The sequence below is a fragment of the Nothobranchius furzeri genome, chromosome 3, assembly GCF_043380555.1.
Source record: "Nothobranchius furzeri strain GRZ-AD chromosome 3, NfurGRZ-RIMD1, whole genome shotgun sequence".
In the NCBI taxonomy this organism is placed as follows: Eukaryota; Metazoa; Chordata; class Actinopteri; order Cyprinodontiformes; family Nothobranchiidae; genus Nothobranchius; species Nothobranchius furzeri.
The window spans coordinates 86,365,207-86,390,599 of record NC_091743.1 but is presented as its reverse complement, the minus strand read 5'-3'; the positions used below and the strand labels follow the sequence as shown (position 1 = coordinate 86,390,599).

Genomic DNA, 25,393 nt, shown 5'->3' with positions numbered 1-25,393 from the left:
GACTTCTGAACCGCCGACTTCTGGGCCGGAACCGCCGACTTCTGGGCCGGATCCGCCGACTTCTGGACCGGAACCGTCGACGTCTGGAGTGGAGGCGGAGCCGCTGCAGGAGGGGCTGCCGACTTCTGGACTGGCCGGCCTGGGGGACGAGCCTCTAGGGTCACCGCTGGGACTGGAGCGGACTGAACTGGTGGCGCCGGAAACTGGGAGAGCAGGGAGGATAGAGTGTCCAGCTGGAGCTCCTGGAGACTGAGGCTCTGATGGAGTTGGGCCAGCTCAGCTCGGAGACCGGTGAGTTCTGCTGGGTGGACTACGGGCTCGATCCTTTAGCCTGGAGACGAGGGAGCTGCTGACTGGACCGACACCTTCTCCTGGTGATTCAGGGAGGATAGTGTGTCCAGCTGGGACTCCTGGAGGCTGACGAGCTGACGGATCCGGCCAAGCTCCGCCTGGAGACCGGCGAGCTCTGTCAGCTGGGCTGTAGGCGTGGTTCCTCCGCCTGCTGATGACGGAGGTGCTGATTGGACCGGAGCCGCGACTGCTGGTCTGACTGGGGGCGGGTCCAAGCTAGCACGCCGAGCCGGGGCAGCGGCGAGCTCGCGGCTCCGTCCTGGGACAAGGGGTGATGGCAGAGCCCGGCATCCTTCCCAACGCCATGGGCCAACTCCGGGGGAGCACACAGCCAGCCTGGTGCCCACATAGCAAGAGCGGTCCATCTGCGCCTCCCCATCCAAATCTTCATCCGGCTCCGGGAGGGTGGAGAGGACCCCCGAGGCTGAAGTTCGGCGGCGACGTCTGCGGCGAGGCGACGCCGGAGGAGGAGAAGCCGGCCGGTGGTTGGAGGTCAGGAATTGGAGCAAGCACTCTCAGGGGAGAATCTCCCCTCTGGATCCTTTGTCGGGTTGGTTCATTTTTTCAGGCGTGCTGGTGAGTGAAACAGAGGTGAAGATCCACACGCGGGTGAAGAAGGAGGCAGGCAGGCAGACAGGAACATTAAAACAGGGATTTTAATCAGGAACACGCACGACAATGAAACAATGAACCAACCAGACAAAATGGACTAACAGGGTTTAAATACAGGAGCTGGGACCTTGGGTGATTGGGAGACGAGAGGCAGGTGGGAGCAATTAACATGGACACAGGGCCGAACAGAATGCGGAGACAGGACAGGATGTGACAGTACGTTGTGGTCATTGTGTCTCAAGTACCAGAAAATGTGTGTGGTAAACTATTGAGAAAAACTAATTGATCAAATGGTGTTAGAAATAGCTTATATGAAAAGCTACAGCCCTCCCAAATAATGTTAAATGTACTGAAAAAAATATTTTCACTGAAAAAAGATGTATCATTTAATCAAGACAGAAAGGTCCAAATCTGGCAAGAAAAAAAAGTGTTGTCTCCTATACAGAAAGTGATCAACTTTACAGCAAATACAGAAATATATCACAAATTAAGCAGTGGTGCTGTAAGATCCAAATGTAATATCTTGTATGACTTTCATGACCTGGAAGGACAGCATCAATCAATCAATCAATCAATCAATCAATCAATCAATCAATCAATTAATCAGATTTTATTTAAAATGTGCTTTTCAAGCAAAGTGCGACTCTACGTCCTTTAGAGAATTAAAATTACCCCAAATTCCCATAACAGTTTGAAAACATTGAAACACACACACACACACACACACACACACACACACACACACACACAAGTAAAAATTTATATTCTGCTGAGTCCAGATGAGCCAAGTAAGGTAAGGCAAGGAAACGCCATCAGAGGAGCCGTCTGCCCCGGTAGCATCAGGTCTTCCACACTAAGTCAGGGCGCTCAGAGGAGGGGGAGCATAGACCCCCACCTCCACTTAAACCCCACCTGTAGAGCGCCCAGATAGCAACAGTCGACCGCCGCCCCTAGGGCAGAGGGCCCCTGGGGCAGAGGGCCCCTACAGAGAAAACACTGGATTAAAATGAGTAAAAATATGAAAACAAAAGAGCTAATATAAATGACAAAATTAAGAAAAAAATAAAATCATATAGACAGTAAAATAATTATATTATTAAATAATGAAACTGCTAAAATATAATCATATAAAACGAGAAGTAAAACTATAATAAATAATTAGATAAAAGCTAACCTAAATAGGTGGGTCTTGAGCCTGGACTTAACTACATGAACAGTCTCTGCGGCCCTGAGGTTCTCTGACAGCTCGTTCCGGAGGCGAGGGCCGTAACACTGGAAGGACACCTCGCTGTGAGTGTGTGTCCTGACTTTAGGGATGACCAGCAGACGCCTACCAGAGGAGCGCAGAGGCCGTGAGGGTTCATATGGTAAAAGCAGTTCTGAGAGATGAGAAGGCCCACTCACCATAAAAGTCCGGTCTGTGAGGTAGGATGTGAACCATCTGTGGACAGCACCAGAGAGGCCGATCTGTTTTTAAACGAGTTACAAGAATGGTGTGGTCCACTGTATCGAAGGCAGCACTTCGATCCAGTAGAACCAACACCGTCACCTTCCGTTGATCATAAATCATCTAAAAAGATTTAAGATCTTCAAAAGGGCCGTCGTCTCTGTGCTGTGGTTCACCCTAAAGCCAGACTGAAATGTCTCTAAGACATTATGAGTGTTTATAAAATCATTCAGTAATCATTAAGTTGGCATCCACGCTGTTCATACAATTTATTGATGAAGTCGTCAGGAACAGCAAAGAAAACCGTTTTGCACGGGTCAGCTCGGGTGAGGTTGCAGCTCCGGCTCGAAGAAGTTCCAGGCTTAGAATCTGCAGCACAAGTACTTCTGCTGTTTTTAGGATTCGCTGCCATTTCTGAGAACTCTCTACGTCAATAAAACTTGCTGGTTCCACAACAAAGCATTAGGCATTCGGTTTTGCAGTAAAAGTTGAACCAAAAAAACACTTTTAAGTGAAAAAATACGCTGAGAGCCCCCCTGCACATCTTACTCCTCCACCATGATCAGCAATTTTGAAGGATTTGTGGGCTTTTACCAAATGATCAGCACTTCATGGCTGACACTTTGTTGTACAAAGACAACATGGACTCTAGACCACACAGATGATGCTGATGTGTTTTCTCCTGCAGGTGATGATCTGAACCAGAGAGTGGCCTGCTGCCGCCTGGCGTCTCTGTACCGCTCTCTGCAACAGTACGAACTGGCTGAATATTTCTACCTGAAGACGCTGAGTCTGTGTCCAACTCCTTTGCAGTTTGATGAGGAAACACTTTTCTATGTCAGAGTGTACCAGACTCTGGGGGACATCACCTTCTACCAGCTGAAGGTAATGAGACAAACCCCTGTCCACCACCAGCTGCTCTGAAATGATCCATCATGAGTTGTGTTGGTGTCTCCACAGGACCCGTTTGATGCTGCTGGGTACTATCAGCTGGCTCTTGCTGCTGCCGTGGATTTGGGCAACAAGAGAGCTCAGCTGAGGCTGTGCACCCGCCTCGCCACTATCTACCACAACTTCCTGATGGAACGGGAGCTCTCACTGTTTTTCTATCAAAAGGCCCGAGGCATTACTACAGAGCTGAATGAGAGGAGGATGACTATCTCGTCAGAACAGAGAGTGACCAGCTAGTCTTAAAACTGATCTACATGGTCAGATGGTCAGAGATGAAGGGTGGGGAGGCTATAGGTGAACCTGTCTCCCCCCGAGTCCACAGTACCTATCTTAACTTGATCAGTACCAAGAAAATAAAACCCAAAATTGGTTGTACTTTTTCCTATTTGATGGGTTTTTACGTGATTTAACTTTTAAAACATGTTGGCCTAAGCTCTGTGTGCTATACTGTTTACCGAGGAGGCTTTAGTTTAACCGATGTTGGCTGTGCATAATTGTTGCGCTGACCAGAGGTGTGTCTGCCCCCGTTTATTTTCTCATCCTTTTCCTGCATGCCGAGTCCGCTGCACATTGCCAGTGCTTATCTTTCAATAGAACAGGGATTCCCCCGGGGATGCGCAAGCTGCCGCTAGGGGGTGCGCGAGCTGCCGCTAGGGGGTGCGCAAGCTGCCGCTAGGGGGTGCGCGAGCTGCCGCTAGGGGGTGCGCAAGCTGCCGCTAGGGGGTGCGCGAGGTGAAAAGTGTAATGGCTACGGAGCTCAGAGAAGTCTGTCATATGTCACCATTGGCATAGCCAGAAACTCATTTGTGGGTGGGCCTAAGAAAAAGTAAGTGGGCCCAATAAATGTAATTGAAAACAAGTATATTTTTGCGCGTGTGTGTGTCCTCCGCATGTGCCCTATAGCTTCATAATAACAATGCGCCGAGCTTCATCACTCTGGCCTGCGCACGCCTCCTCCGTGATAAAACCTTTTAAGAGATTTTATTACAACATTTTTCATTCAAGGTCAAATTAAGATATTAGCTTCTACTTTGGGATGACGTATTAAAGTCGGGTCCGCTCCAGCCAGTGACTCCTCATGAACCTGACCACAACTCCTGTTACTGCAGCATTTGTTATTCCAGTCCGCGTGGCAGCCATGGTGGCAGCGGATCGCAGACTCAGCCACACCATAAAACAGCAAAACGTCGGTCTGAGGCAAAAGTGAACCTCATGGCTATATCTATTCCATCTTTTCCCCTATAGACATTTGATTATGCACAAGTAGGTGGCCAGTTCGGGTTTACGCAGAACAGAAGGAAGGAGAGCGCTCTGCCTACAATATTTTGATATTTTCCACCCTAGCAGGTGCCAGAGGTGGAAAGTAACGAATTACATTTACTCACGTTACTGTAATTAAGTAGCTTTTTTGAGTATTTATACTTTTGAATTTATTTAGAAAATCTGTACTTTTACTTTTACTTGAGTATGTTTTTTAAAAAAGAATTGTAATTCGCTACATTTTAAATCATATCCGTTACTAAGTAAAAACAAATTGTAGACTTAATAAATAAAAAATATTGCATGTCGCAGCATCGGAACAGAGAAAGACGCCTGCATGAGCGCCGCTTCTAAACCGTGGGGGGCTTGGGTGTACACTTGATAACGAGGGCAAACGGCCATCTTTACCGCAGTTTCGCTCAAAAACATACAAGTTACATAGATCTTTTTTTTTGCTTCCATTAGTTGAAAAATGAGAAAAGCCCCTTGAGAAAATTATTGTGAATTAAATTGTAATTGCATTATTGAAGAAAAAATCGCAATTAAATTATTTTCCAAAATCGTTCAGGCCTAATTTATGATTTCATGGAAAAGTCAGCGATTGTTCATGTGTTCATGATGTATATTAATGATTGCTTCAGGTGTTGTTGAGGTTTTGTGCACGCACGTGTATCTGCTAGTGTTGAAGGTGTTTTAGAGAACACTAGGTACGCACGACCGCTTCCTTCATAGCACCTTCAAGAAAAAGACTAGCTCCTACATAGCACCTGCAGAAAAACATTTCTGGAGCCGCCACTGGTCAAAAAGGCTCAATGATAGCAAAATTGTGTAAAAAAACAAAACGCAAAGGAGCTGTAATTATGATGATGAGTCCAGAGCAGCAGTGTGTTCCTGATAAAGTCCAGGAAAATGATCAGACTTCCTGCCTTTTTATGAGCCAGCCGGTACGATGACTCTCAGCTTCCATCAGGTTAAAACTAGAGTTCAGCATCTGTGAAATTATGAGCCATTTCTGTGTTTGCTCGTGTTGATCAGCTGCAGCGGACATCTTCATGATGATCAGCTCTAGGTGGTCCTTCTACGAAGTCTTCCTGGGAGTTTTAATAAAATCCGTGTCCTATAGGTGAGAATAAAGTTCAGGTTTCCTTCAGCTCCAGATGTTACCACTTTAGCTCCAGGAATCAGACTGGATCCCAGAACGTAGATAACTTCAGCAGACTCAGAAACCATAAAAGTCTTTGTGAACTTCACCTGTCCATCACGCTTTACTGAAGTTCTCATCTCACCAGGCTGTTGCCGTTCCGGATAATCCTCAAACAAACCTCCAAGTCCTCCTGAGCCTTCAAAAACCTCCAGTCATCTTGTTTTTTTTTGTTTGTTTTTTATGTGAGAGATGGTTTGAGATGGAGTGATAGCAGAGGGCTCTGTGTGAAGTTGGAGGGCTCACAGATTACTTTTCTCTCTGCTTTCCACAGCTTCTCCCACTTTTAATGGACTCCACTAAAATCACATGGTCTGAAATAGACAAAACCGCTTCAGGAGTTGTTTTCTTCACCCTGAAAGATTCATAAATCTGTCTGAGAGATTTTATCCACCTGCTAATTAAAATGTGTATGCACTGGCAGGAATTCATTCAGATTTCAAAATAAATCTGAACCCCAATACAAAACAAAAGCACCTAGTCTTATGTACAGTTTTTACTTATCTCAGTACACTCAGTTGCTGCAAATTTATGATCTTTTCATGATCTGGATGATCAAAAATCATGACAGGTGCATTGTGGGTAACGAAGGATTGAGTTAAGTGCATGTTTATTTATTTCTACAGTGTTTCAGGTGTAGGTTGTCAGAGGGATTCAGCTCAGCTGTGCTCCTCAGCAGCCTGGAGGAGAGGAGGAGGAGGAGGGGCGGTGTCTGGCCGACCACCGGGGCTGGGTGATCCTGGCTCCTGCACCTGAGGAGGCCAGGCTGGTGGCCATAACATATAGTCCTAGAGGGGGTCCAGGGTGGGCCAGTGCCACCCTGACAGAAAACTTGGGTCCCCCTGTGGAGGGTGGGGGGCCTAAGCATTATTAAATACTCACAGATTTATCTTTTTATTTTATAATTTACTTTAAAAACATAGATTTTTATAGATTAGCTCATATTAATATCCATCCATCCATCCATTGTCTGAACCCGCTGTGTCCACGTAGGGTCGCGGGGGTGGGGGGTGGGGGGGTGAGGGGGGGGCTGGTGCCTACCTCCAGCGGTCAATGGGCAATCAGGCGGGGTACACCCTGGGCAGAAAGCCAGTCCATCCCAGGCTCATAATAAACATCTAAAATTGAAAGAATGGGTGTTCAGATTTATTGGACACCATTTATAAAACTACAAGCACCAGAATGGACCTTTTTTTTTCTCAGTCTGAGTTAGTCAAATGACGAATACAGATTTTTTTTTATTAATCTTGCTAATGGCTAATGGAGGCTAACCAAGGCTAAAGGAGGTTAACACAAGTTAATGTTGGCTAACATTGACTAAAGAAGGCTAATGGCGCTTACACATCAGCGTCGGCACGGTCAGGGTTTGGTCAGGCTGGATGGCGTGAGTTTGGTCTCGAACGGGAGGTGTAGTGTTCACATATAGATCTGAGGGACTTCTCAGGAATGCGGAAACTCCTGAGCCCGTAGTGGGAGTCGTTTAATACATGTGGGAAAATCTGCGGTGTCTTCCATAATAAGGTAAACAAAGGCGGATTTGAGCTGTGTTGCTTTTGGAGACCCGGAAGCACACTATTTTATTAATTTGCTGTGTGTGTCCCACAAACAAACACACACACACACACACACACACACACACACACACACACACACACACACACACACACACACACACACACACACACACACACACACACACACACACACACACACACACACACACACACACACACACACACACACAGAGCTATTCTCTTCTCCCGTTCCCGCACTGATCGGCAGCTCCGGAACAGCAGCTCTGTGCTACAGACAGAAGTTTACTCAACAGCATCCAGAATGAAAATGAATCATGCATGCAGGACCCCCCCACCCCCACCCCACCCCCACCCCCGCTGGATCATTCTTCTCACAGATCAGAGGCAGTTGGCGTAATTTCAGCCGGCCATTCAGTGTTGCCTCGGTCCCAGTCTGACCACTGGAGAGAAGGTCTGAAAAAAGAGTCGCTGCTGAACCGAAAACGCAAATCTGACCTGTGTTTGAAACCAAATTCCGGTCCCAGAAGGGACTGCAAGGCATCTAACCAATGCTAATGTGTAAGCGCCACAACAGTGGCTAAAGTAGGCTAACAGAGAATAATGGTAGCTAACAGTGAGCGTGAGTGAGTGTTTGCTGAGCTCTAGTTCCAATAAATCCATTTAATCAGACATTTATGTCACCAGGGGATGTTCATGTTGACCTAACCCTCTTCAAAGTTTAATTCTTTGATTTAGAAACACATATCTGCTAATTAAGCTTCATGAACCATAGAAGCATTCAAACTAAACCCAGTGTTCTCAGCAGAAACCTGAAGAAAGTATAAATCCCCTGATTGTGAGTCAAACATCACTCAGTTGGATCATTTCACCACTCAGGATTTTCTCTTTGTTCTTGATTTGTTTGTTTTGTTGGAGTGGAATAATAATGTTGGATTCAGAATCCCAGAAGGATTCCCAGCAGAGCCCGATGGGGCACTGATCCCTCCCAGTTATCATGAAGGTTGAAAGATAAGTGGGCATCAAGTGGAATCCACTGATTGCTTCTCCTACACAAAGAGTCATTTTAATAGATCTGTACTGCGAAAATCTGACATTAATGTGTGGCTTTATGAACGGCTAAAGAGCCACAGAGCTTGTTAACATTCTCCTGCTAATATTGAGTTTGTGTCACAGTCTGTACCACCACTGGATAAGAAATGTGTGGCTCAACTGAGAATAACTTTCTGTGACTTTTAGTAGCAGTATGTAGTATGTTAGTAGCAGTATATAGTAAGTTAGTAGCAGTATATAGTAAGTTAGTAGCAGTATATAGTAAGTTAGTAGCAGTATATAGTAAGTTAGTAGCAGTATGTAGTAAGTTAGTAGCAGTATGTAGTAAGTTAGTAGCAGTATGTAGTAAGTTAGTAGCAGTATATAGTAAGTTAGTAGCAGTAAATAGTAAGTTAGTAGCAGTATATAGTAAGTTAGTAGCAGTATATAGTAAGTTAGTAGCAGTAAATAGTAAGTTAGTAGCAGTATATAGTAAGTTAGTAGCAGTATATAGTAAGTTAGTAGCAGTATATAGTAAGTTAGCAGCAGTATATAGTAAGTTAGCAGCAGTATATAGTAAGTTAGCAGCAGTATATAGTAAGTTAGCAGCAGTATATAGTAAGTTAGCAGCAGTATATAGTAAGTTAGCAGCAGTATATAGTAAGTTAGCAGCAGTATATAGTAAGTTAGCAGCAGTATATAGTAAGTTAGCAGCAGTATATAGTAAGTTAGTAGCAGTATATAGTAAGTTAGTAGCAGTATATAGTAAGTTAGTAGCAGTATATAGTAAGTTAGTAGCAGTATGTAGTAAGTTAGTTGCAGTATGTAGTAAGTTAGTAGCAGTATATAGTAAGTTTGTAGCAGTATATAGTAAGTTTGTAGCAGTATATAGTAAGTTAGTAGCAGTATATAGTAAGTTAGTAGCAGTATATAGTAAGTTAGTAGCAGTATATAGTAAGTTAGCAGCAGTATATAGTAAGTTAGCAGCAGTATATAGTAAGTTAGCAGCAGTATGTAGTAAGTTAGTAGCAATATATAGTAAGTTAGTAGCAGTATGTAGTAAGTTACTAGCAGTATGTAGTAAGTTAGTAGCAGTATGTAGTAAGTTAGTAGCAGTATATAGTAAGTTAGTAGCAGTATATAGTAAGTTAGCAGCAGTATATAGTAAGTTAGCAGCAGTATATAGGAAGTTAGCAGCAGTATATAGTAAGTTAGCAGCAGTATATAGTAAGTTAGTAGCAGTATATAGTAAGTTAGTAGCAGTATATAATAAGTTAGTAGCAGTATATAGTAAGTTAGTAGCAGTATATAGTAAGTTAGTAGCAGTATATAGTAAGTTAGTAGTAAGTTAGTAGCAGTATATAGTAAGTTAGTAGTAAGTTAGTAGCAGTATATAGTAAGTTAGTAGCAGTATATAGTGAGTTAGTAGCAGTATATAGTAAGTTAGTAGCAGTATATAGTAAGTTAGTAGCAGTATGTAGTAAGTTAGTAGCAGTATATAGTAAGTTAGTAGCAGTATATAGTAAGTTAGTAGCAGTATATAGTAAGTTAGTAGTAAGTTAGTAGCAATATATAGTAAGTTAGTAGTAAGTTAGTAGCAGTATATAGTAAGTTAGTAGCAGTATATAGTGAGTTAGTAGCAGTATATAGTAAGTTAGTAGCAGTATATAGTAAGTTAGTAGTAAGTTAGTAGCAGTATATAGTAAGTTAGTAGTAAGTTAGTAGCAGTATATAGTAAGTTAGTAGCAGTATATAGTGAGTTAGTAGCAGTATATAGTAAGTTAGTAGCAGTATATAGTAAGTTAGTAGCAGTATATAGTAAGTTAGTAGTAAGTTAGTAGCAGTATATAGTAAGTTAGTAGTAAGTTAGTAGCAGTATATAGTAAGTTAGTAGCAGTATATAGTGAGTTAGTAGCAGTATATAGTAAGTTAGTAGCAGTATATAGTAAGTTAGTAGCAGTATATAGTAAGTTAGTAGCATTATGTAGTAAGTTAGTAGCAGTATGTAGTAAGTTAGTAGCAGTATATAGTAAGTTAGTAGCAGTATATAGTAAGTTAGTAGTGAGTTAGTAGCAGTATATAGTGAGTTAGTAGCAGTATATAGTGAGTTAGTAGCAGTATATAGTAAGTTAGTAGCAGTATATAGTAAGTTAGTAGCAGTATATAGTAAGTTAGTAGCAGTATATAGTAAGTTAGTAGCAGTATATAGTAAGCTAGTAGCAGTATATAGTAAGTTAGTAGCAGTATATAGTAAGTTAGTAGCAGTATGTAGTAAGTTAGTAGCAGTATATAGTAAGTTAGTAGCAGTATATAGTAAGTTAGTAGCAGTATATAGTAAGTTAGTAGCAGTATGTAGTAAGTTAGTAGCAGTATATAGTAAGTTAGTAGCAGTATGTAGTAAGTTAGTAGCAGTATGTAGTAAGTTAGTAGCAGTATATAGTAAGTTAGTAGCAGTATATAGTAAGTTAGTAGCAGTATATAGTAAGTTAGTAGCAGTATATAGTAAGTTAGTAGCAGTATATAGTAAGTTAGTAGCAGTATGTAGTAAGTTAGTAGCAGTATATAGTAAGTTAGTAGCAGTATATAGTAAGTTAGTAGCAGTATGTAGTAAGTTAGTAGCAGTATATAGTAAGTTAGTAGCAGTATGTAGTAAGTTAGTAGCAGTATATAGTAAAGCGTGGACAAAATTCAAATAAACAGACATTTTCTGTAGAAAACAATGGAATTTGAGTGAAACAGGTAAAAAAAACTCTGCCCCTTTTAGATAATTTGGAGATGATAATGATCTTTATAAAATACAGGTAAGACTTCCTTATTTAGATTAATTAAAGCATCTGATGAGAAAGCTCTATTAATCTCAGATTACACGTTGAGAATAACCAGCAACCTGTCTATCAATCCATCATCTGACCCTGATGCTTGGTGGTCTCTGGCCAGACAGCGATAACGGTTAAAGCTCTACAGAAGCTGGACAACTGCTGAGATCAAAGTCTGCAGAAAGAGGTATACGTCCTCCGGATGAAAAACACCAGGTTGCTGTGCTGCTCCAAGCAGCCTGAGGGCCTAAGGATCCTCAAAACAAGCAGCTTCTGGTGGCCAGGCTCTAGAATAATCTACGTTTACGTGTTCCAGGGTGGAGATCTCCATCACAAACCCTGAAACACTCGACTCCATATGCAGAAATGGATTTGGGAGGGAAGGAAATAATAACAATACTAAATGTTTCATTGAAATAACATCTTGGAAAAAAGACATTATGTGTAATCTCATGCTACAGCTAATGCATAACATTTTAGCCTTTTGCGGCCCTTAAAACCAGCAGTTGCTGGTTCGATTCCCTTTGTAAACGGAGGTTATCAGTGCAAATTAATCTAGCTAAAACTTCTAAAGCCCAAGATTTTGTGATTCAGTGAGTCAGACAATCTTCTTTGGGACCGTGACATCACTGGTTAAACCCAGCTGAGACACCCCTTTCTTTTAAACATTTTCAAAATAACATTTCAGTTAACATAGACACACTCTCCATTAATCACCAGAAGATTATGCTTGAATGTTGCTCTTTGCATTTATTTGACACATTAATGTGTTTAGGCCTTCATGAGCCTGGAGACCCATAATCCTTTGCTCTTTTTGTTGTCTGTGTTCCTGCATCAGAAGAACCTGTACATAATCCTGACATTTGTCTGTGAAGGTTCTCAGTCATCCAGGTCATTGTAGTCTAATGAGCTTCGAAAGAAAAGCGTCTGGACTTCTTTGAGTTGCTTGAAGACGTTTCACCTCTCATCCGAGAGGCTTCTTCAGTTCTAAGGTCAAATGGTGGAGAGTCCTGACCTCAGGAATTCACATGATAGGGTGGGGCCAGGTTTCACAATGAGCTCACCCGAAACTCTGGCTGAATAGGAACCACACCCACTCTCAATGTGTTTATGTAGAAGATCATCAGGGGGTCTTTTGTTCCCTCCTCGGGGGGAAACTCCTACTGGGTTTAAATCTGGGACTCTCCACCATTTGACCTTAGAACTGAAGACGCCTCTCGGATGAGAGGTGAAACGTCTTCAAGCAACTCAAAGAAGTCCAGATGCTGTTCTTTCAAAACTCATTAGACAATCCTGACATTTGCACTTCTTCCGGCTCTTGGAGAGTGCAGACGCTTTTTTCCTCCTCTCCTCCCTATCCTATCCTCAAGGCTTTTTGCCTGTCTTTGGGTGCACGGCTGCTTCAGCATTTTTTCTGGAAACTGAAATTACTAAAAATGATCTGGTCAGTTGGTCACTTAAGGCGATTGATCAAATTTTTTCAATGATGAGAACGGGAGAAGGGGCTCCCGGTTGCCCCTCTGGGACAGACCCAGTTGAGCATATCATGGACTCCTGGAACAGTGGAACCTGATATGTTTCTCTCAGCTGTCTGTAGAGGATTCTGAAGACGTGTGGATATTCCTGGTGTTGGTGTCAGGTTTCCTGCTCTTTGGCCTTGGAGGCTTCCTGGCTTACCGGAAAATTAACAAGCTGTCGAGGAATATTGGCGCTCTCCCCAGCTCAGGAATGGATTACACCGCACTGTGAATTCACAGACTCGCATAATTGTCGAGATGAATCGTAAGCTTGGAACTTTGGCTGAGATTCATGCGTTGGCACAAACGATGGATGCCATCAAGGAGAAAGTGGACGAATCAGCACGGATTGGGATAGATTAATTTACGCCATTATTGGGATTTTGAGAGGTTGAGGACCAACGGAACTTTAAGACAGAGAGGAAATTATCTCTGTCTGGCCCCAAAACAATTTCTAATCTGAATCTGGTGCCCTTGAGCCTGTGAGGCTGCAACGAATACTCCCCCTCAGAAGAAATGTGGAATCCTGCCGTCGCTATGGCAACTCTGTCTCCTATCCCAGCCTGGGCGGGACTGCGGGCTGTGAAGGCTGCCGAATTGTTCCAGGAGTCACTGTGCCCTCCAAACCTCAACGACCTCCCTCCCCTGTCCACACTGAGGTGACGTGCGCTGCTTATCGTAGCTGCAGGAACTGACGTGTGGAGAGTCCCAAACCCACCTCCCCACCTAGTGGACACTTATGTTGTGTAATGTCTGAAGTCGGTTGCATTTCTGTCTGAGGTGTTTTTTGCAGAGCAAAGCTGCCCTCCCTGTGGACGGTAACTCTGAAGTGCCTTTTTCCCTCCACCTGAACCAATCCTCATGTAACCCTCTTATCTCTATTAAGGTAGCGCGACTCAGGGTTGCGAATGACCACAGTCACCAATTCTTTTCATGCGTCTTTGCCTATGTATGTCTGATCTCTGAACTGTGTTTACTGAAACTCTAATTTCCCTCTGGGATTAATAAAGTATCTTTGAATTTGAATTGAGTTTGAATATCTGTAATCTGCAGACTCCGCCTACCAACCCCCCAACTAAAATCAGTCCCCATCATCTCTGGAATAAATCTGACATTTATCAGACGTTCTTATTTATTTGTTTGTATCTCCCCCAACAAACCGCAGGACTGTGTGGAAAATCCAGCTGCAGGTCTATTTCTCACAAGATCGTCATCCTGTTCTTATTTTTCAAAACACCTAAATCCACTTTTATACATTTAGAAGAGCATTCTGTAAACCGGCTGTGCTGATTTTGAATTTGAAGACTACACTCTTACTTAAATGTTCCACTTCTTCTGTTTTTGTTGTTTGCCGATCGAAGCAGAAACGGATGTTTTAATGTCACTTGTGACCAAAGGGTAGTAGAAATGTCACATCGCCAACAGCAGTAAGATAAACAACATAAATAAAATGCATCAATGACCTTTAACCTTTTCAAGTGTGCAAACACTGTGTTGCTGCTTTAACTGGAATGTTTTAAACACACACAGTGACCTTTTGCACGAGAAGAATGTTGGTGGAGACGAGTCAGAGCTAATAAAATACTAAAGCAAATGACATCAATATTTATAATCACTTTCATCTTATGTACTGTTTAGCAAATTAAACCTCAAATCTAAAAAGAACATCTCAGGAAACATAACACAATCATCATTTTTTCAAACATATTAATTTATTAAACATGAATAAAAACAAACTGGGTCAAAACTCACACTACTGATAAATAAAAGCATAGAGAGAAACACACTTATTTTGTATCAAAAATGTTTTCACACAAGCCTGAAAATGACTGAATCACGTGGTTTTACTCACCTATAGTGGAAAGGTATGACCTGCCCAAGCCCCCACAATGCGGGTGAAAAATTGAGGCCAACGTGGAAGTTACAAAAATTGCAGTTCCACCCTCATCCACTAGGGGCTGGTGTCGGAAGCGAGCAAATCCTCATTGACTCCCATGTTAAAAATACCAATTTCACAGCAGAAATAAACATGTTTACAGCCTGGTACCAACACATGTTTTTGGTTTAAATGATCTAGTTTACACATGACAACTCTGAGGGGGGTGATTTTTTTCTCACTCTTCTGTTTAAGTGTATTAAAAGCCTAAAATTCTGTATAATTAATGAGCATCAGACCCACGTGACCACAGAGCTAGCTCCGTGGAAAGGCCTCAGTAGAGCCTCGGTCTGGCCTGGAAACTGTTCCGGGATTTTGAGTCTGTGTGTTTGTGTGTTCTGTTTTGGATATTATTTGTTGGACAAAATGACTTGCTGTTGCATTAATTGCACTAATAGAGCGTCCAAGGAGTCTCCACTTCATTTTTTTCGGTAAGTAAAATTATATTTATGTATGTATTTTAGGTCACTGCCGAGCTGAGCTTAGATTTTAACATGTACTGTTTAACCATGAAATTTAAATGTAATAGGGTAAACCCAGTGCATTTAACATAATGCTGCACTTTAGAAAATGGGTTGAAATAGAACATGTTGGTGAAGCTGGGTTCCGACTATCGGCTTGTGGAGCTCTCGGGAGACTGATGTTTTCCACCCGGTTCTCCCCTCCCCGCAGCTCGGCACATCTCTGTCTGATCGCGGCTTCTGTCTGCTGCGTGGGCTGCCGGTGTCGGTACAGGATCTGCTCGGGTGCAAGATCGGCTCGGGGTCCTTCGAATGCCGATGACGTCAAAGTATGGCAAACCCACTCGGACAAAATACACAACACATCTATGGTGGTGGAAAGAAGTTAGCAGTTTTGTTATTAAAATAATGTTTCTTAAGACGTAAGTTTGTGTTTATAATGGTATTTGTAAAATAAAACACTATTTTATTCATAATGTTGAACTCCTCTTTGAGCACATCCCTTGAAGGATCATAGGTATTAGCAATACCTGTGAAATTGTATTTGCAGGAAAGAAGTGTGTCCCGTTTATTGAAGTATTTTGTGTTTAGAGTTTCTGACGGCTTGTCCATGCGTAGTTCAGGTACGCTCATAGCTGCTAGCCAAAACTCTGGAGTTAAACGTTTTCTGGCTTTACTAAAATACCTGTCTGTACTTATTTGATTGATGGTAGTTTTACTTTCTATTAGACTCCAAATGTAATCATTTGGCACGTTTCTAATTCATAATTTGTAAGAATGTAATCGGTGATATTAGCATTAGCATTCCTATGGGTTTTTCCATGTATATTAGCATTGCGCTAACCACTCGCTGCCAAATTGCAGCCTTTGCGATTAGAACATCTCCTTTTGTCACATCGCAATTTAATTGCACATGAAATGAATCGTTCAGCCCTAATATACATGCAGCTCTATGCTAAAAGTGTATTTTCAGAGAGGTAATGATGGATTTCTTTGCAAAAGTTGTCCATCTTTCCAACAGAAAAATTTGCCTGGATCAACGTGATTACGTAATTCCGTAAGGGTCATATTCAGCCAATCAACTACTTTGACGTCATCGGCAGTTGACGGACCCCGAGCCGATCTTGCACCCGAGCAGATCTTGTACAGACACCGGTTCTCTCCTCCCCGCAGCTCAGTGCATCTCTGTCTGATCGCGGCTTGTGTCTGCTGCGCGGGCTGCCGGCTTGTGGAGCTCTGGGATGGAATCCTTTCCACCCGGTTCTCCCCAATGGCAGCTCTGCGCATCTCAGATCGCAGCGGCGCTTGTCTGCTGTGCGGCTACCGGCTTGTGGAGGTCTCGGGAGAGCTCTGTGTTCCACCCGGTTTTACCCAGCGGTCAGCCCGGCGCATCTCTGACTCAGAAGCTCTGGTGGTGTGCACAGTTAACTCCGGTTGTAGCTAGGTTGCTACCTCCGTTAGCTTAGCTCCCACCTCCGCGTTAGCTTTGGGTTAGCTTCAGGTTAGCTTGTAGCTAGTTCGACCGGGTGTCGTCAGTTGATCCCAGCCTTACAGCCCCACCCTCAGCTCCACCTCTCTTCCCTTTTATGGAATTGTCTGGGCTTGACGGAACCTGTGACACGGTCAAAATGGCGGTGGTGGCCACCTCCCATTTCTCTTCAAAAATGTGTCATTGGAGCTTTTGGAAACCCATTGTCCAATATTTTTATGTCGATGGGCCTGCCTGATGCTCAAAAATATCTTAGAAAAAATTAAAATATTTTTCATAGGAACAAACTGATTTTCTCTCATTTCCCACCATTAATCCCCTTCAAGTCTCATATTTCAGACTATAGTTTGTTTCAGTTTAAAAGTTATAAATAGTTCCCATCAAACCCCAAACAGCTTCCCAAACAGCGTAGGTTTGTAGAATTAGAGATTCACCAGCTTTAGGACTGAAAGGCACTAAGTAATGGTAATAAAGAGACAATTATAATAAAGTGTCACCATTTTTCCACCTAGATAGTGCCCTCTGAGAAAAATATCCAGATTTCTTTTTTAAAGGACAAATGTAAGGACAAAATCAAGTATGATACTGAAATAAAGAGAAACAGGAAACATTTGTTTGAATGCTAAGTTGACATAATTTTATAGCTCAGGCTTTATTTCAAGGGTTAAACGTGATGGCCCTACTTACCCTGTAAGGACATTGCGCTGGGAGTGAGCTTCTAACGGGCATGTGCTCTTTTTATGCCTCTTGGGCAGTGTTGCGCAGTTGCAAAAACACACGCTAAAGGGGGAACTGGCAGGAACACCACCACTGACATAACACGGTTATGAAATGGAACATAATAGCAAACACAGTAATACACATTTACTATGTTTGATGTGCGTGCTTACTTGTGCACAACTTATGTGCATCCCTGATTATGGAAAACACTTCCTGTTGGGTGTCATGCATCTTTCTTTAGCCGCGTCTTCACTAGTGTAGGATAAAAAGCTTAACCCAATTGCTTAACATTTTTATTCTTGCCTAACAGACCCTTTCGTCGTTAGCCGCAGTATCTGATAAAAGACAACTCTTTTCTAGATCAGCATAGATGTTAGGACGTTTAGACGCATAAACATCACCTCTAGCAGCAAAATGTCGTTTCCATAGAGCAAGTCCTTACGTCTCTGAGGAAGTTTACATTAATAACTAAAGACTGGAACTAGCCTTTAGCCCATCAATCCTATAGGTTGTAAAGGCTTCTTCTCCAGACTGTTCAGAAAGCTATCTGCAGCAGGTAGGATGGTGATTATTTATAACTTGTTAACAAACCAAAAATATTATTTTAATTGGTCACAATTTTACTTTGATTTTCACTCAGAATTTTAATGCATTTGCTGTTTTTATGCGCGGCAACGACCTCAGTCTGTCAGGAATCGCCGACACGTCTGCATGAGAAGAAGTCAAACATCCCAGAAAGTGTCCCTAAAAGGGCAGCGTGTCCAGGAATAACTTATCTATGACTGCGGGTGGCGGCACCAGGTCCTCCAGCTTCAGGTAGAAGATCCTCTGCAGGCCTTGGACGCACAGAGTTCTGAGTTCTGGAAGCTTCTCCAGGAGCCTGGACAGGTGGCCGGACCAGCGGTTCGGACCGCCTCCCTCTGAACCATCCCTCAAACACCGGACCACGTTGCTCTGAAGCTCCTCCACCCGCTTTGGCTCCTTCAGCCCATGGCGCTCTGAACATTTACAAATAAGAGTGTTAAACTAAAGTCTGAAATAGAAGATTTGGTCATTTTAGGGCAATTTTTTGTGAGCCAGATTTTATTCTCTGAATCAAACCCCAGATTTCATATATATATATATATATATATATATATATATATATATATATATATATATATATATATATATATATATGTATATATATATATATATATATAATTCATTTTTTTTACTATTTCGAAAAAAAATAGATTGCATCAAATGCATCAAAAATATGAATATAATTAGGAAAACGAGTTCTCCTTCTAGAAATGATCTAATAAACAATTTTAATAGTTTTGACCTCATTTTTCTGAAGATGTTTTTATTCAATTAATCTTCTTTTTAAAATCAAATCAGCTATTTTTACATCATTACTTGAATCATAATGTCTCCTTGTGTCAGAAGGGTTCGTTTTAGTTTAACAGACTTCGATTAAACTAAATTTTTATTGTTGGCCAAAAGCCAAAAGCTACTTTTATTATAGCATTTTTACTCTAACTTCAGTAAAGCAATACTTTTTTACACATATTGTATAAAAATAAATCTTTCTTTCCTTTTTTATTTACTGATGACTAAAGAGTTTCTGTATTTTGTCTTGAGGGTTCTTGATTAAAGTTCTTGTTTTTGAATGTCATATGAGTTTGTCAGGGAGAAGCACCCTACCAGTGACCAAGGCGAGGGCGCAAATGCAGGAGAAGGTGGGAACATCCAGGCTCATCCTCTGCAGGTTGGCCGAGAACTCAACAATGCTGTCGATCCACTCTCCAAAGCCCCGTAGGCACTGCAGCCGGTGCCACACCGAGCCATCGCAGAAAACCATCTTCCCTTCACTCGGGTTGGATCTGAAACAACGGGGTGCATCAGGAAAAAAGGTGAAGTTTTTAAACTTCCTACAATCTGGGCTCCAGTGAGAGCTTCACCTGTACGACAGTCGTAAGACAAACAGCTCCAGGAAAGCGGAGTAGAACAGGAGGTCCTGGTCGTGTTTAAGCAGGGAAGCAAAGCCTGGGATCCTCTGAGCCCAACCCCGAATGACCTCCATCGACCTGGTTAGGAGGTCGTAAAACTGCCGGACGTGCTGAGTTTCGTCCCCTGGTGGATTTCCTGGACTGTCTTTCAACTGCAGATTTTTCACCAGAAGAAAAGCCAACAGTTGTACCTGAAATACGATTTCACCGGTGTGATTCAGATCTTCTTACTTTGGAGAAGTCCAGGCGAGACGTTGGAGGGTTGGACTCAACGTGTGCTCTGACGAGGGCGCTCAGAAGGGTGCTGCCATGGAGGAACGAGTTTGGGAGAGCTCGAGGTTTGGACGGTAGACGACCCCTTCGACCTTTTAGGCTGTCTGTCCTCACCACTGAGGAGCACAAGTCCGAGTTTGGGACTGGACAAAAACGACATGAGCTTTACAGATTCAGGTTTCAGAGCTCACCTTCTTTGACCATCCCCACCGCCAGGCATTTCTGGTAGCGACAGTACTGACATCGGTTCCTCCTGCGCTTGTCCACGGGGCAGCTCCTGGCTGCCAAACACACATACTTGGCATTCTTTTGTACTGTGCGCTGAACAGATGGAGAAAAGACAAAGACGTGCTTGAGCAGACTGTTAAACCACAGAACGTTGTTAAGAATCAGCACATTTACATCAGCCGCGGGATTCAAGTCGCTACTGGACTTCTTATCTTTTGTCAACCAGTTTAACACCTGGTTTCATTTAAGGAGTCCGCGATTGGAAGCCAACGCAAAAACAAAAAATTAACACGTCGCTACATTTGAACACATTTAGCATTACTACGTTTATGCTACGTTGAACATGTAGATGGCTACATTTTTCAACATTTAGCAGCTACATTTTATCCGTTACCATACGAGCTGCTACAATTCAACACCAGCTGGATTTTGTAACATTTGGCATTTCAACAGCTACATCGTGGGGAGCCATAGCTGGAGGGGGTGAGTTGTTTGAGGCCCCGGCAGACAGTCGAGTGACAAGTCTCGCTTCAGTCGGAGGAATCTTCCTGCATGCGCTCTGGTTCTGCGACGCGCACCAAGCCCCTCTCCATATCTTCAGCTCGCTGTGCACTTTACGTACGCGCTGACAGCGAGCGGCGCTGAGCAGTGTCCAGCTCAGATGTTCAGATGGGAATCTTTTCTTGAGTGATTTAGCTACATCTGCGATGTGCAAAACGAATAAAATGTCAGTTCGTCTGCATGCGTCGGGGTAATTCTTTCTGTTCTTTCTCCGTCAAAATAAACGGTCAAATACGGGAACTGTCCGGTCAACACAAGTCCTGCTTTTAACTGTTCTGTTTTCTTGTGAAAATTGTTGCAGCCAATCAAATATCTTTCTTAAAAGAATTATGTTCAAATAAAATTTTAAAGTGTGCTGGACCATCGTGCAATTAAATGAAACTGACGACATTTTAAATTAACAGTATTTCTGATATAACACATATATATCTATATATATCTATATATCTATATCTATATCTATATATATATATCTATATCTATATATATATATATATATATATATATATACATACATACATACACACTCGCTGGCCACATTATTGGGTACACCTGTCCAAATGCTCGTTAACACAAATGACTAATCAGCCAATCGCATGATGGCAACTCAATGCATTTAGGCATGTTGACATGGTCAAGACGATTTGCTGCAGCTGAAACCGAGCTTCAGAACAGGGAGGAAAGGTGATGTATGTGACTTTGAACGAGACATGGTTGTTGGTGCCAGATGGACTGGTCTGAGTATTTGAGAAACTGCTGATCTTCTGGGATTTTCACGCATCTCTAGGGTTTACAGAGAATGGTCTAGAAAAGGGAAAGCATCCACTGAGCGGCAGTTCTGTGGGCGAAAATGCCTTGTTGATGCCAGATGTCAGAGGAGAATGGCCAGACTGGTTCGAGCTGATAGAAAGGCAACAGTAACTCAGATAACCACTCGTTCCTACCAAGCATCTCTGATCACACAACATGTCGAACCTTGAGGCAGATGGGCTCCAGCAGCAGAAGACCACACTGGGCACTACTCCTGTCGGCTAAGAACAAGAAACTGAAGCTACAATTCACACTGGTTCACCAAAGTTGAACAATAGAAGATTGGAACAAAATCTTGCCTGGTCTGATGAATCTTGATTTCTGCTGCGACATTCAGATGGTCGGGTCAGAATTTGGCACCAACGTCATGAAAGCATGGCTCCATCCTGCCTTGTATCAGTGGTTCAGGCTGGTGCTGCTGGTGGTGTAATGGTGTGGGGGAAATTTTCTTGGCACACTTTGGGCCCCTTAGTACCAACTGGTAATCGTTACAATGCCACAGCCTACCTGAGCATTGTTGCTGGCCATGTCCATCCCTTTATGACCAGAGTACCCATCTTCTGATGGCTACTTCCAGCAGGATAATGCTCCATGCCATAAAGCTGGAATCATCTCAAACTGGTTTCATGAACATGACAATGAGTTCACTGTACTCAAACGGCCTCCACAGTCACCAGATCTCAATCCAACAGAGCACCTTTGGGCTGTGGTGGAACAGGAGATTCCCATCATGGATGTATGACCGACAAATCTGCAGCAACTGCGGGATGCTATCGTGTCAATATGGACCAAAATGTCTGAGGAATGTTTCCAGAACCTTGTTGAATCAATGCCACAAAGGATTAAGGCAGTTCTGAAGGCAAAAGTGGGTCCAACCCAGTACTACCAAGGTGTACCCAATAAAGGGGCCATATATATATATATATATATATATATATATATATATATATATATATATATATATATATATATATATATATATATATATATATATGAATGGCTTGCTATTTTACGCAAGGAAGTACTGCAGCGCTCCTTATCATTTTTAATGGCTCCATTAGTGCCTGAAGCATTTTAAATTAAAGTTAAAATTTCGCTTCTTTGATCATTAGCAGCAGCTTTTAGCTCATGTGGGCCCAGTGAAGGCGCTGAGAGGCATTCAACAGGCAGGCAGGGCAGCGTGGGTAAACACCGAGTCGTGGTCACTCATAATTTAGAAAATCACCCCCGGGAGAATCCTCCTGAGATAAAGGGGACTTTCTATTCTTGGCACGTTGGAGGCCACTTTCACGCGGAATAGTTGGCCCAACGCGTCTGTCAAGAGAACGTGCTTCTGGGGTAAAACGTTCAATCACGTTTGGAGATTGGGGAATTCTGGTTCTAAAGCTGAATTATGGAACAGTTTGGCCAGATTTGTGGATAAAAATTTTTTTTGACGCACTTTGTTTTCCCTAAAATCTGTGTTTCACCTTGAAGAAGCCCTTGCAGCCCTCGCAGGTGCGCACTCCGTAGTGCTGGCAAGCTGCGTTGTCCCCGCACACCGCGCACAGCCCCTCCGAGCTCAGCGGACTTCTACCGGCGACCGGAGAGGTCTCCATGAAGAGGTGACCGTGGGTGAGGAGAGGGCGGGGAAAGCCCACCTCGGGATGCTTGCCTCGCACGCCAGAGGAGGGCAGAACCGGGGAGTCGTCCATCGGCTGGTGCGCTCCTCCTCCGTCCAGGTTCATAGACACGTGGAGGGACCCGCCGAACTGCATCTGGCAGGTGGACAAACTCTGGCTTCCGTGTTGCGCTTGTTTCAGGGAGATGAAAGAGAACCTGGAGAGCGCGTTTTTCCGGTGCGCCGCAGCCAAATAGTCCTGTCGAAAACCGTAAAAAGAACTTGAATCCTCCCAGATGTGTCCCGGTGGAGTCTGGAAGTTGGATGTGTGCGGGGAAGTGGGGCGGTAATAGTACACAGGACTCTGAGAGGAGATCTGCTCGTCCGACGGGTGCGTCGGTTGGTACCGCGGACACCTGTACGCCTCTTCCACCTTTACGCACGGTAGCTCTCCCTGGATCTGGAAGAGACACGGGGGCTTCACGTCGAACCCGGTGCTGTAACCGTCCGACAAAGGAGCAAAAACGGGTCCGGACGTGGCGGCGGAGACTTCACTGTTCGTTAGATCCATGCTGAACTTGACAAACTCCGGGGTGAGGAAGTCGCAGCTGCGCTCTCCGCCGGCGCTCTGAGACGCGGGGCTGGCGCCCTGCGGGGACGAGCCGCACTGGGTCTGGACGCACGGCATGGTCACTGAAACACACACACACACACACACACACACACACACACACACACACACACACACACACACACACACACACACACACACACACACACACACACACACACACACACACAGAGGGAGAGTCAACCCAGAGACATGCATATCAAAGCAACCAATAAATAGTGTTCATTATCATCTTTCATGTTGGGTATATCAAAGGAAAGTGCGCTTACTCTTTCTTTTACGCACAGAAAAAAGACCAACATTTACCTTTAAATCTCATTTCTTACAAGATGTTAGTCCTTTTTAGCTTACAAGCTTTAATACTGACATTTGTTCGCCAGTTTTGCCATTCAACAAATAAATGAATAAGTCATACCTCAGACGTTTATCCAGATGAAACGAAAGCGAAATAATTCCATTCCTGAAAACACGTCTGTTTTCTGTGAGAAGCTGAGATATCTGGTCATTCACTCCGCTGTCTGCTTCCAGACTGGTTGCCAGTGACACCTACAACGTGCTTTTGTTTGTGCCAACCCCCCTTTTACGCACAAGCCAAGGAAGGGGTGGCGCTCTGGGCTTTGCTGCTGGAGGGGAGTGTTGGACGCGTGGAGCTAAATGCCATTTGGTAATTGTGTCACACTTCTCTCACAAATAGATGAAGGAATAGGACCAGAACAGCCCCCAAACAAAAAAAAAACACGTTTTTTTGCACCTTTTTGTGGGTGAATATTTATTTATTATCTTATTTTATAGTCATAACACTAGTTTGTAGATATTTTTAGACAATAGATAAATTTACATGTGTTGTGAATAGCTGAATGAAATTTTATTTTAAAGATTGTCTGAGAAATTATTTATTTTTGATGTTTTATTCTATGCTAATCGAAAACAACCACGTAGGGTCACGTGATTTGGAGCAAGATAATCAGCAGGTTTAAAATACTTTTATGCCTTTAAAATTTGTTTCAAACGAGTTATTTCTTCCACCTTTATGTGTACGCATAGAGACAGCTACTGCAGCTCATCTTCTCACTCGTGGGATATAGCAAACAAATATATCACATATCGTTCTTCGTTTTCAAAGCATTTTTATTAGATTTCTTGTCATAAAACATTGTGAATAGCCACAATATCATCTGTCCTGGTAAGAAAAAAATTACATCATCCACACATCTGACTCTAGAGGGATGCAGAGAGAGAGAGAGAGAGAGAGAATGAAAACATTCTTATTTGTTGTTTATTTACGTTATTTAAGTTGAAAGCCAAAAGTAAAATTGTTGGAAGACTTGAGGTGGCATGGTGACGGTTTGTGGAGGATCCATGTGCAGGTGGGTGAGGCTCTGAGATCCAGGGATGTGGAATCCTTTAACGTGGTCAGGTATGCAGGTAGAACAGGAGCAACAAGAACAGACAAAAACAATAACATCATTGACAATGACAACAGGAGGGAGTGACAACAGACGAACCAACACCTAACACCAAACTGACACACTCTAAAGAAAATCAACTTAAAAAAATGTTGTAACATTTTGCATTTAACTTTAAGTAATTCCAACTAAGCCATTATCGAGTAATTCTCATGAAAATTTTTTTAGCTGGACTAACTCAATTAGTTCAGTTCAACCGACATGATTTGTTTTGTCCTCTAGAACCTAAATTTAGTTGAACCAACTCAATTTTTATATCAAAGTGTTAGTGTTAAAAATTGCTCAAATGACTTTATTTTTGTTGTTATAACTCATTTTTTAAACTTTCCCTGTGCTTAAAATGTCAGTGCAAAGCGTGCAGAGGACGCCACAGGACCGCAGGACACCCCAGCACCACAGTACGCCCCAGCTCCAGAGGACGCATCTCATTTTAAACACATTCTGCCTTATTGAAAACACAGCCTAATATACACCATCAGTACAAACTGTATAAATTGTACAAATT

The 25,393-nt window shown here is 42.9% G+C and overlaps 2 protein-coding genes across 3 annotated transcripts in view; one reads left to right on the top strand and one right to left on the bottom strand.

Moving 5' to 3' along the window:
- Positions 1-5,248, top strand: part of LOC107384698 (SH3 domain and tetratricopeptide repeat-containing protein 1) — a 41,391-nt gene extending 36,143 nt beyond the window's left edge. The window contains exons 19-20 of the mRNA XM_054734267.2: positions 3,099-3,295; positions 3,371-5,248. Of these exons, the coding sequence (XP_054590242.2) occupies positions 3,099-3,295; positions 3,371-3,598 (425 nt within the window). The 3' untranslated portion in view covers positions 3,599-5,248. The remainder of the gene's footprint in view (positions 1-3,098; positions 3,296-3,370) is intronic.
- A 7,095-nt stretch (positions 5,249-12,343) lies between these two features.
- Positions 12,344-23,962, bottom strand: LOC107384697 (nuclear receptor subfamily 4 group A member 2-like). Of its 2 annotated transcripts, XM_015958073.3 has the most exons (7): positions 23,838-23,962; positions 22,661-23,484; positions 19,784-19,913; positions 19,551-19,708; positions 19,272-19,471; positions 19,015-19,193; positions 12,344-18,323 (listed from the first exon to the last, which is right to left on the bottom strand). In XM_015958073.3, the coding sequence occupies exons 2-7, from the start codon at positions 23,477-23,479 to the stop codon at positions 18,070-18,072; spliced, it is 1,740 nt and encodes a 579-aa protein (XP_015813559.1). In that variant the 5' UTR covers positions 23,480-23,484; positions 23,838-23,962; the 3' UTR covers positions 12,344-18,069. The 2 variants fall into 2 exon arrangements, with proteins under 2 accessions (XP_015813559.1, XP_070406074.1); XM_070549973.1 differs by lacking the exon at positions 23,838-23,962 and having other exon boundaries at positions 22,661-23,794.
- Between the last annotated feature and the right edge of the window lie 1,431 nt (positions 23,963-25,393).

Coding starts and splice junctions, on each gene's coding strand:
- LOC107384697 (XM_070549973.1), bottom strand. CDS start 23,620: ATGCATGTCTCTGGGTTGACTCTCCCTCTGTGTGTGTGTGTGTGTGTG. Junction 19,914..22,660: donor GCTGCAAGGGCTTCTTCAAG/GTGAAACACAGA, acceptor CCATCTGTTCAG/CGCACAGTACAAAAGAATGC. Junction 19,472..19,550: donor CTCGCCTGGACTTCTCCAAA/GTAAGAAGATCT, acceptor AAAAATCTGCAG/TTGAAAGACAGTCCAGGAAA.